We start from the raw sequence: 12844 nt of genomic DNA on the forward strand, positions 1-12844 counted from the left end.
GCAGTGTGGTTAGGGTGAAAGTTAGGTGTAAAATGTGTCAGCTAGTGCCCACCCTGCAGAGCTGCCTCCAGAACAAGATTCATGATGAAAAACGCTAACCTGCCACAATGCGGTGGCGAGGTCCAGGGCCAAGGCATCGGGTGACCAGGGTTGGGTTTCTAGGATGAGAAGGACACCGCTACGGATGCTGCCGTCGGCAACCGACTCCCAGCGCTCTGATCAATGACCTACATCATTGAAAATGCAAGGCCATTGTCGTGGCCTGGAACAGGTTTAATCCAGGTTAACAGGCCTGGCCAGACCCCTCCTCTCCCTTCCACACCGAGCATAGTAAAGTACGGCTGATAATGTTACAGAACAAGCAGCCTAACTCACTGCTTTTCATTTTATACCGCCTTCTATCTGCATGGTATTGGTTTTACTTGTCAGAAATTCATGGCAACCACAACTACCATTTCTATGACTTCTCTAAATGGCTCTAGCTTTGAGCATCACTTGCTATGGTCACCATAGCCACCTCAGTGTTGTCATGGTCGCCATGGCCACCGCAGCGTTGCTATGGTCACCGTAGCATTGCTATGGTCGACATGGTCACTTTAGTGTTGATATGCTTGACTGCACAATGTATTCTCAGTTATACTCTGGAAAGTTGGCTCCCAAACAACTGAAGTAAAAGAACTTGACAGGTGAAAGTGGAATGGTGGAAGCCAGACCAGAAAAGTTATGATGAAGAGAAGGTTTCCTAGGGTACTGGGGAACCTGAAAACACTTCAAAACAGTGGCTTAGTTGAACAATATGTTGGGCATGAATGTCAGTTTAGGTGATGGTGGAGCTGCGGGTGCCCCTAGAATAAATCAGAATTTCCAATTGACATTTTATGTTAACGGTCACTGTGTTGCTTTTCCAACGGTGTTGGAAGAGTTGTCCATTACCAGCCCTGGATAGAACAACAACTATGTCGAGTAAGCCCGGTTTGCAAAAAGAATGCAAGGACTAATCTTAAGTCACAAGACAAACATATCAGTCAATGTATGCAACCTTGACGTTTACAATGAGATAAAAAAACAGAGCCTCTCAAAGTCCTCGTAGGGATTCGTTGAGTAATCCATGCATGAAGCCAAACAATGCCGAACCCCATGAGACCTTGAAACAAACTAGAAGAAAGCCAGATGTATGGTGATGCTCACTGTTAGACAGGCACTGTATAATACATGCGTCATGCCCATCTGACTACCCACAGTCCTCGGGTTTTGCCAAGCCGGGGCAACCAAATGGATTTTACGTGTACCCGTCGTAACTACTGTGCAGCACAGAGGTTAACAAGTGATGAAATGTGGGCTAATGAGTAACCCAAAGGCAGATAAAACACCCGCTAGCCAAAGCCAGAGTGACAAGAGCGAACCACTGGGGCCTGTGTAGCTTCCCTCTCTCCCTCCCTGTGATGTCATCTGGAACTCTTGGGCAACTCTGGTGTACAGTCTCACAGGGGTAGGCTGGTCCTAATCACAAGCCACCTCTGGTACAATAGAAGGTTCATAAAGTAAGAGTCATTATGACAAGTTATGAGCCCAAGTTCCAGGTTCAGGCTCCCGTTAGACTGATTCTGAAAAAAAAATATCTAATCACTGGTTCACATAAAAAGTTTGTCGTCACCAAACACCAAGCTAAATGCTGCATCTAGTCCTGATTATCCCAATTCTATGCATGATATTTAACTTTAGAACCACTGAAAATCATGTGGTACTGAACACAACCAGTCACAAAAAAAACCTATATCTAAACATCCAGTGAGTTGGTCTCTACTACAGTGAGACACACAGTGAGACACACAGTGAGACACACAGTGAGACACACAGTGAGACACACAGTGAGACACACAGTGAGACACACAGTGGTAGTGGGGGAGTGAGACACACAGTGAGACACACAGTGGTAGTGGGGGAGTGAGACACACAGTGAGACACACAGTGGTAGTGGGGGAGTGAGACACACAGTGAGACACACAGTGGTAGTGGGGGAGTGAGACACACAGTGAGACACACAGTGGTAGTGGGGGAGTGAGACACACAGTGAGACACACAGTGGTAGTGGGGGAGTGAGACACACAGTGAGACACACAGTGGTAGTGGGGGAGTGAGACACACAGTGAGACACACAGTGGTAGTGGGGGAGTGAGACACACAGTGGTAGTGGGGGAGTGAGACACACAGTGGTAGTGGGGGAGTGAGACACACAGTGAGACACACAGTGGTAGTGGGGGAGTGAGACACACAGTGAGACACACAGTGGTAGTGGGGGAGTGAGACACACAGTGAGACACACAGTGGTAGTGGGGGAGTGAGACACACAGTGAGACACACAGTGGTAGTGGGGGAGTGAGACACACAGTGAGACACACAGTGGTAGTGGGGGAGTGAGACACACAGTGAGACACACAGTGGTAGTGGGGGAGTGAGACACACAGTGAGACACACAGTGGTAGTGGGGGAGTGAGACACACAGTGAGACACACAGTGGTAGTGGGGGAGTGAGACACACAGTGAGACACACAGTGGTAGTGGGGGAGTGAGACACACAGTGAGACACACAGTGGTAGTGGGGGAGTGAGACACACAGTGAGACACACAGTGGTAGTGGGGGAGTGAGACACACAGTGAGACACACAGTGGTAGTGGGGGAGTGAGACACACAGTGAGACACACAGTGGTAGTGGGGGAGTGAGACACACAGTGAGACACACAGTGGTAGTGGGGGAGTGAGACACACAGTGAGACACACAGTGGTAGTGGGGGAGTGAGACACACAGTGAGACACACAGTGGTAGTGGGGGAGTGAGAGAAGGAGAAAGAAAAAAATAATAAACTGCTGTTGCAAGTAGTTCCACCTCCCAAGGCAGTGACGAAATCCTGGAATGGGTACACTGGCTGGGCTGAGGCACACCACCTACTCTGTAGCTATTTCCCAGCATGCCATTTAACCATTACCTCTCCGGTTTTACATTTCCAGCTTACAGAGCCAGCTTCTACAAGCAATTGGTTCAAAAACAATCCCAATGTTAGAGGCTAGAAACCTCTGAAATGCTGACTCAACACAGGACATACCTTCCCTCCAACCAAAAGCAAACAAGGGTCAATGAAATGAACCGTTAACCCATACAGAACATGCAAGAGACCCATTAGAAATAAGTAGACCTAGGACTACCTGGGACCACAGAAAACAGTGGTAGGGTTATTACTGTCCTAGGTTGGGCTTTGGGGGTGAGTCCTGGCAACCAGAAAAACTACTATAACGCACTACTGCAACACAGAGACACAAAGCTCACGTGGGTCAGTGGGAGTTTGTCAGACCGATAAAGTACAACACCGAAGAGGATATCTGTGTTTGTGAGAGAGTACTGGTGTTATTATAGGCCAAATCAATAGGAACTAGTCTGACCACTAAAAAAAAAGGGGCACCCATTTCACATTTGACATCAATAACATTTCACATAAAATCCTGCACTGCTATAGCTTAATAACGATCCATATTACATTTAGAAACGTCTCATAAGAATTTGTAAAACACTCATGATTGACAGCTGTTCCCAGAACGAACCTGGCCGGCCATTTAGATGGTCAGGTAACATTCAGTGATTCATTGCCCTGACCCCTTGGGCATAGCCTACACAGGAGACATTTCCACATGCAGCAGCCATTGGGTTATGCAAGCCCGCTCAAAAGAGGTACTCCAAGCTTTTGCACTCTTTGTAAACAAATAAATGAAATAAAAACAGCCTGGCTTGCTGCTGGCAGAGAGACACTTCAGTGACAGAGTGGGTCTAGGGACAACTTGCCTTCAGAACAAAATGAGGGACAGGAGGAAAAGGGAACAGTACCCTTGACAGCAAATGGTGCAATATCCGTTATTTTTTTAGGAGGTTGATCAGCTTTAATATTGCAGATAGATTGTGGCTTCAATGTTATTGTCGGCATCATTGCCAAAAAATATTTTTTTTAAATAGACAGACGTTTCTCAAATTAGACACTAATGTACTTGTCTTCCTGCTCAGTTGTGCACCGGGACCTCCCACTCCTCTTTCTATTCTGGTTAGAGCCAGTTTGCGCTGTTCTGTGAAGGGAGTAGAACACAGCGTTGTACCAGATCTTCGGTTTCTTGGCAATTTCTCGCATGGAATAGCCTTCATTTCTCAGAACAAGAATAGACCGACGAGTTTCAGAAGAAAGTTCTTTGTTTCTGGCCATAATCAAACCCACAAATGCTGATGCTCCAGATATTCAACTAGTCTAAAGTAAGCCAGTTTATTGCTTCTTTAATCAGTACAACAGTTTTCAGCTGTGCTAACATAATTGCAAAAAGGGTTTCTAATAATCAATTAGCCTTTTAAAATTCTAAACTTGGATTAGATAACACAACGTGTCATTGGAACACAGGAGTGATGGTTTCTGATAATGGGCCTATGTAATATCTGCCTTTCCAGCTACAATAGTCATTTACAACATTAATAACGTCTACACTGTATTTCTGATCAATGTTGATTCTGATCAATATATCTGTATTTCTGATCAATGTTGATGTTATTTTAATTGACCACATTATTTTTGCTTTTCTTTCAAAAACAAGGACATTTCTAAGTGACCCCAAACTTTTGAACAGTGTGTATATAGTATGTGAATATAAACTCAGCAAAAGAAGAAATGTCCCTTTTTCAGGATCCTGTCGTTCAAAGATAATTCGTAAAAATCCAAATAACTTCACAGATGTTCATTGTAAAGGGTTCAAACACTGTTTCCCATGCTTGTTCAATGACCCATAAACAATTAATGAACATGCACCTGTGGAACGGTTGTTAAGACACTAACATCTTACAGACGGTATGCAATTAATGTCCCAGTTATGAAAACTTAGGACAGTAAAGAGGCCTTTCTACTGACTCAAAAACACCAAAAGAAAGATGCCCAGGGTCTCTGCTCATCTGCGTGAACGTGCCTTAGGCATGTGGCAAGGAGGCATGAGGACTGCAGATGTGGCCAGGGCAATAAATTTAAATGTCCGTACTGTGAGACGCCTAAGACAGCGCTACAGGGAGACAGGATGGACAGCTGACCGTCCTCGCAGTGGCAGACCACGTGTAACAACACCTGCACAGGATTGGTACATCCGAACATCACACCTGCGGGACAGGTACAGGATGGCAAAAACTGCCTGAGTTACAGCAGGAACGCCAAATCCCTCCATCAGCGCTAAGAATGTGCGCAATAGACTGAGAGAGGCTGGACTGAGGGCTTGTAGGCCTGTTGTAAGGCAGGACCTCACCAGACATCACCGGCAACAACGTCGCCTACGGGCACAAACCCACCGTCGCTTGACCAGACAGGACTGGCAAAAAGTGCTCTTCACTTAAGAGTCGTGGTTTTGTCTTACCAGGTGTGATGGTCGGATTCACGTTTACCATTGAATGAATGAGAGTTACACCGAGGCCTGTACTCTGGATCGGGATCAATTTGGAGGTGGAGGGTCCGTCATGGTCTGGGGCAGTGTGTCACAGCATCATCTGACTGAGCTTGTTGTCATTGCAGGCAATCTCAAAGCTGTGCATCATGTCAACCTGACATGACCCTCCAGCATGACAATGCCACCAGCCATACTGCTCGTTTTGTGAGTGATTTCCTGCAAGAGAAGAATGTCAGTGTTCTGCCATGGCCAGCGAAGAGCCCGGATCTCAATCTCATTGAGCACGTCTGGGACCTGTTGGATCAGAGGTTGAGAACCTGCAGGTGCCTTGATGGAAGAATGGGGTAACATCTCACAGCAAGAACTTGCAACTCTGGTGCAGTCCATGAGGAGGAGATGCACTGCAGTACTTAATGCAGCTGGTGGCCACACCAGATACTGACTGTTACTTTTGTTCAGGGACATTTTATTCCATTTCTGGTCGTCACATCTGTGGGACTTGTTCAGTTTATGTCTCAGTTGTTGATTCTTGTTATGTTCATACAAATTTACACAAGTTTACACACACACACACACACACACACACACCTCAGAAGAATACTAATAGACAAACAGACAGGAGCACACAGCATCCCCCATATAAACATTTTCCTAGGAAGTCAGTGGTGACATAATTTTAACACCAGTCATGTGTTTATGGCCCATAATCAGCCCAGGTGACATTTTGTCTAGGCCAGCCAAGCTGTTACGGGTTTTCAATACCACTAAGTTGCGCCCAGGAGTTTTAAGACAATCTGGGACATTTTGGAATGTCCAATGGCCTTTTCAAATAGTAATAATAATACTATAGGCCTACATAAATACCTTATACCGTCATTCCGAAAGTATTCAGATATTGACTTTCCCACTTTGTTACTTTAGACTTATTTAAAAATATATATTCTTTATTTTTCTCTTCAATCTAAACACAATACCCAATATTTAAAATAAAAAACAGAATTCAGACCCTTTGCTATGAGACAAAATGTAGCTCAGGTGCATCCTGTTTCCATTGATCATCCTTGAGCTGTTTCTTCAACTTGATTGAAGTCCACCTGTGGTAAATTCAATTGATTGGACATGATTTGTGAAGGCACACACCTGTCTATATAAAAGGTCCCACAATTGACAGAAATATCCGTAGAGCTCCGAGACAGGATTGAGCGGCGGCACAGATCTGGGGAAGGGTACCAAAAAATATCTGCAGCACTGACGGAGCTCTAGAGTTCCTCTGTGGAGATGGAAGAAACTTCCAGAAGGACAACCATCTCTGCAGCACTCCAACAACGGAGCTAAGTACAGAGAGTTTCTTGATGAAAACCTGCTCCAGAGCGCTCAGGACCTCAGACTGGGGTGAATGTTCACCTTCCAACAGGAAAATGACACTAAGCACACAGCCAAGACAACGCAGGAGTGGATTGGCGACAAGTTTCTGAATGCCCTTGAGTGGCCCAGCCAGAACCCGGAATTTAATCCGAGCTAACATCTCTGGAGAGACCTGAAAGACAGGTGTGCCAAGCTTGTAGCATCATACCCAATAAGATTCGAGGCTGTAATCGCTGCCAAAAGGTGCTTATACAAAGTACTGAGTAAAGGGTTTGAATAATTAAGCCAATTTTTGTTTGGCAAATTTATAAAAACTATCTAAAAACCTGTTTTTACTTTGTCATTATGTGGTATTGTGTGTAGATTGATGAGGACAAAAAAAACTATCAATTTTAGGATAAGGCTGTAACGTAACAAAATGTGGAAAAGTCAAGAAGAACAAATACTTCCCGAATGCACTGTACATACGCGTGCACACACACACACACCTCATTAGCTTAGTACAGCTGTCGTAGCCAATCATATGACTGTTGGTTGCATCCATAGCGTATGAATTTGAGTGGTTACATTTCTCTAGCCCCATCCCTTTATACCAAACCAAGTGGCGGGGCTGTCAAAAAGGACCTCAGGATTGTGGGTTCTCAGTTGGCGTTTCTATCCAATACTATTTATATGAAGGGCAACAAACTGGAAATACACTAAGGCCGCTTGTTAGGCAGTCGCCCCCAAGGCAGAGTCCATACGATACCGTGACAGTGTTAGCGTGCAAAGCGCCATCAGCTATTCGTCCCCATGGCGTTTCTACCTGCAGTGTCAGGTGCCATGCTAATCAAACTCAAATCAAATTGTATTTGTCACACGCGCCGAATACAACAGGTGTAGACCTTACTGTGAAATGTTAACTTACAAGAACCTTAACTCTATTTCTTGAAGTGCGTTGTTGTTTAAGAAAATATTTACTAAATAAACTAAAGCATAAAATAACAATAACAAGGCTATATACAGGGGGTAGCAGTAGCGAGTCAACGTTCGGGGGTACAGGTTAGTCGAGGTAATATGTACATGTAGGTAGGGGTAAAGTGACTATGCATAGATAATAAACAGTGAGTAGCAGCGGTGTAAAAACCACCTAGCATTTAGGTCCAGGATGGCAGGAAGCTAGGCCCCAGTGATGTACTGGGCCATACGCACTACCCTCTGTAGAGCCTTACGGTCGGATGCCTAGCAGTTCCATACCAGGAAGTGATGCAACTGGTCAGGATGCTCTCGATGGTGCAGCTGTAGAACATTGAGTATCTGAGGACCCATGCAAAATCTTTTCAGTCTCCTGAGGGGGAAAAGGTGTTGTCGTGCTCTCTTCACAACTGTCTTGTGTTTGGACCATGATAGTTTGTAGGTGATGTGGACACCAAGGAACTTGAAACTCTTGACCAGCTCCACTTCAGTCCCAACGACGTTAATGGGGGCCTGTTCGGCCCGCCTTTTCCTGTAATCCACGATCATCTCCTTTGTCTTGATCACCTTGAAAGAGAGGTTGTTGTCCTGGCACCACACTGACAGATCTCTGACCTCCCTATAGGCTGTCTTATCGTTGTTGGTGATCAGGCCTACCACTGTTGTGGTCGTCAGCAAACTTAATGATGGTGTTGGAGTCAGGAAGTCCAGGATCCAGTTGGATCCAGTTGCAGAGGGAGGTGTTTAGTCCCACAGTCCTTAGCTTAGTGATGAGCTTAATGGGCTTAATGGTGTTGAACGCTGAGCTGTCGTCAATGAACATCATTCTCACATAGGCGTTTGTTTTGTCCAGGTGGGAAAGGGCCTATAACGTGGCCGATATCAGCGTGGTGCGTATGAGGAGCATTACTCTATCTATAAAGAGGCCCCAATGCTCCCCTGTGCAGCTATCTTAGCTAACAAAGGCTTGTTGCACGCCACTCAGTGGATGTCACATTAGCAGGAAGTAACCAAGCACACCCTCCATCTGAAGATCAAACCCCTTCCCCACAAAATTACAATGCACTCCTTCTCCATGTAATTTGAGCAGTCCATCTCCTACAGTTCTTCCGAGTTGGTTTTGTTGTACATTGATAGAAGGTGATAGAAGGTAGCTGCTACATAGGAATGACAGACAAATAAGACACCAGGATGAAAGCAATACTTTCTCTCCTTTATGAGTCTTGCCACGTGAAAAGATGAAAGTGGGGATATCTCGGCGACATAGATGTAACAACCAAAAGAGAAAAACATTAATAGCCGCCCGTGTACATTGTTTGTTTCTAGGCAGCATCTCCTTGTGTGCCTCGCGGGCGCTCAGCTTCCTCAGTGCTAATGCACCTCAAAACACTTGAGTGACTCCTCGAGGTGGAATCTGTGCATAGCTTAGATCCACGTCACGCTTCGTGACTCTCCTTCCCTCTCCAAAACACACACACACAAATCCCCATCCCCATGTGTAATGTTCGGGGTTAACTTGGGTTATCCCTGCAGCCACATCAGCTCACATGCCCTTCCTTGCACTCGTATGATTCATTTGGGAGGCCTAGTAGTGAGTAGCAGATTTAATAATTCATGGTACTTAATAAATTGATTTAGTGGACCTATGGGGTTGTGGGGATGAGGCAGGGCGATTATTACCAATTGAAAAAAAAAACTGCTTTGAAAGAAATGTCAAGATTGAGCTTGAACCAGCCACAGAGAGATCAGTCGGTAGACTTAATGGTGTTTTTATCCTCTACAATATGAATTAAACCTTTACATCTTACTTCCACCAAAAACAAAGACCCCCTCCAGAACAACTAAACTGCTTCGTAAAATACACCAAAAAGGATAACATAAGACTGGCCAAATGCCACACGGCCCAGTGAAACCATGGAGGGCGACACCATCAGCAAAGCAGTCAAACCCAAGCACAGGCACCCCCCACTAAGCGTCACACCAAGGTTAGAGCGAATGGGACCTACTTCTTTTGTGTGGGTACTCGCGTGGGCGCGCCTGCATCCTTACGAGGCCGGCCACGGGGGCGCCTGTCTGTGGAGGCAGGGGAGGGGCTGTCTGAGGGGGAGCCCCCCCCAGTGCTGCTCAGGGGAGGAGACGGTCCGTGGTCAGAGGGATCCAGACTCTTGTACTCTGATGACATTCTGTGGACCGAGATGGAGAGCATAGGGAAGAGGAGAGAGAGATTATTTATTAAACCATGGACAAAAGATATGCAAAATGTGTCTTGCTAGTGAAGATGACGAACTGTATTGTCAATGTGACCTGTTTGAGTATACTATGAGACAGTGGACTTCTGAAATCCCAACAACCACCAATGTCTGTCATCTGTGTCCACCAGTTAGACACATGGATAATGGCAATGAATGCCAATATTTCAAACCATAGGGATCTTTCAATGCAACATATTCAATTTCCAAACCTGCTTGGACCAGTGCCCAGGCTAGTTCAGCAAATCAACGTTCGTTACATTCCCCCACCAGCCAATCTAATTGAACTAATCAAGAGCTTGATGATTAGTTCACTAGGTGAATCAGGCGTACTGGTATAAAAGTTAGAGAAGTTTCTTTCAGTTGACATATGTTAACTTCACATGCCTTAAGATAAGAAGCAAAAACACACAAATAAAAGGGGCCAGGATGTAAGTCACCGTCGCATCACTCCTACTCAACTTTGACTAGCAAATTTGCTGGGGTTACCGCCACCTAGCTAGCCCACTAACAACTGGTTTCAAGTTCATGTCACATGCACAAGTACAGTGAAATTATTATTTTGCAAGCTCTAACTCCAACAATTAAATAATCCATAACAATATATACAGAACAATATATACAGAACAATATATACAGAACAAAAAAACAAACAAAAAAATGCAAATTTAAGATTTTACAGAGTTAAAGTTCATATGAATAAATCAGTAAATTGAAATAAATAAATTAGGCCCAAATCAATAGATTTCACAACTGGGAATACAGATTTGATGATCACAGAATGCTTTTTTTTTATGCATGGGCCTCACAATGTGTCTCAAATTGCCATTAATAAAATGCAATTGTGTTCATTGTCAGTAGCTTATGCCTGCCCATACCACAACCCCATCATGGGGCACTTTGTTCACGTTGACATCAGCAAACCACTGGCCCACACAATGCTATACATATGGTCTGCGGTTGGGAGGCCGGTTGGACGAACTGCCAAATTCCCTACAACGACGTTGGAGGTAGCTTATGACAAAGAAATAAACATTAAATTCAGCCCTCATTTACCTGTAGTCCACGATCATCTCCATTGTCTTGCTCACCTCAAAACTTGAGACATCTATGTGACAAAACTGCACATTTTAGTGGCCTTTATAGTCCCCGACAGAAGGTGCACCTGTGTAATGATCATGCTGTTTAATCAACTACTTGATATGCCCCACCTGTCAGGTAGATGGATAATCTTGGTAAAGGATAAATGCTCACCAACAGGGATGTAAACAAACTTCAGCAAAAAAAACTGGAGAAAAATAAGTTTTTTGTGCATCTGATGGTTTAAATAATGCAAAAGTGTTGGAGAAGAAAGTAAAAGTGCAATATGTGCCATGTAAAAAAAGATGACGTTTAAATTCCTTTCTCAGAACATGACAACATATGAAAGCTGGTGGTTCAATATTCGCAGTTCTTCAATATTCCCAGTCAAGAAGTTTTAGGTTGTAGTTAATATCGGAATTATGACGCGTCAACTATTTCTCTCTATACCATTTGTATTTCATATACCTTTGACTATTGGATGTTTAGTACTTTAGTATTTCCAGTCTAATCTCGGGAGTTCACAGGCTTGAAGTCATAAACAGTGCTGTGCATCAAGCATTGCTAAGAGCTGCTGGCAAACGCAGTAAAGTGATGTTTGAATGAATGCTTATGAGCCTGCTGCTGCCTACCACTGCTCAGTCAGACCGCTCTATCAAATCATAGACTTAATTATAATAAACACAGAAATACAAGCCTTTGACAATTAAGATGGTCAGATCCGGAAACTATTATTTTGAAAATAAAACATTTATTCTTCCAGTGAAATACAGAACCGTTACATATTTTATCGAACAGGTGGCATCCATAAGTCTAAATATTGCTGTAACATTGTACAACCTTCAATGTTATGTCATAATTAGTTAAAATTCGGACAAATTTATTACGGTCTTTCTTAGGGTGAAATGGTCTTCACACAGTTCGCAACGAGCCAGGCGGCGCAAACTGTTGCATATACCCTGACTCTGCTTGCACAGAACGCAAGAGAAGTGACACAATTTCCCTAGTTAATATTGCCTGGTAACATGAATTTATTTTAACTAAATATGCAGGTTTAAAAAAATATATACTTCTGTGTATTGATTTTAAAATCATCACCCGTTTGACGAAGTAGGCTGTGATTCAATGATAAATTAACAAGCACCGCATTGATTATATGCGACACAGGACAAGCTAGTTAACCTAGTAATATCAGCAACCATGTAGTAGTAGTTAACTAGTGATTGTGTTAAGATAAAAAATTTTGATAAAGATAAGTTTAATGCTAGCTAGCAATTTACCTGGGCTCCTTGCAGCCACAAGGTCCTTTTGACGCTGCACTCACATAACAGGTGGTCAAGCCTGCCACTCCATTTCCCCATGGATTGCGATGTAATATGCATCCAAAAAGGCTGATTACCGATTGCTATGAAAACTTGAAAAATCGGCCCATAATTAAAATGGGCCGTGCCGATAATTAAAATGGGCCGTGCCGATTAAATCGGTCGACCTCTAATTCAGAGACTTGTCCCTAGTCTGAGATCCTGAAAGCCCTGGAGCAGCTTTTCATCAAGATTCTCTCTGTACTTTGCTCCATTCCGCTTTCCTCGATCCTGACTAGTCTCCCAGTCCCTGCCACTGAAAAACATCCCCACAGCATCATGCTGCCACCACCATGCTTTGCTGCAGGGACGGTGCCAGGTTTCCTCCAGACATGACAATTGGCATTCAGGCCAAAAAGTTCAATCTTGGTTTCATCAGACCA

At 44.2% G+C, this 12844-nt stretch overlaps 1 protein-coding gene across 2 annotated transcripts in view; it reads right to left on the bottom strand.

Moving 5' to 3' along the window:
- Window positions 1–12844, bottom strand: part of LOC110535292 (histone-lysine N-methyltransferase 2C) — a 232245-nt gene that overhangs the window by 205310 nt on the left and 14091 nt on the right. For both annotated transcript variants that reach the window (XM_036934913.2, XM_090189444.1), the window contains exon 2: window positions 9778–9954. In XM_036934913.2, the coding sequence (XP_036790808.2) occupies window positions 9778–9953 (176 nt within the window). In that variant the 5' untranslated portion in view covers window position 9954. The remainder of the gene's footprint in view (window positions 1–9777; window positions 9955–12844) is intronic.

This window comes from Oncorhynchus mykiss, chromosome 11, assembly GCF_057628025.1.
Source record: "Oncorhynchus mykiss isolate SJ-2025 chromosome 11, ASM5762802v1, whole genome shotgun sequence".
NCBI classification, from domain to species: domain Eukaryota; kingdom Metazoa; phylum Chordata; class Actinopteri; order Salmoniformes; family Salmonidae; genus Oncorhynchus; species Oncorhynchus mykiss.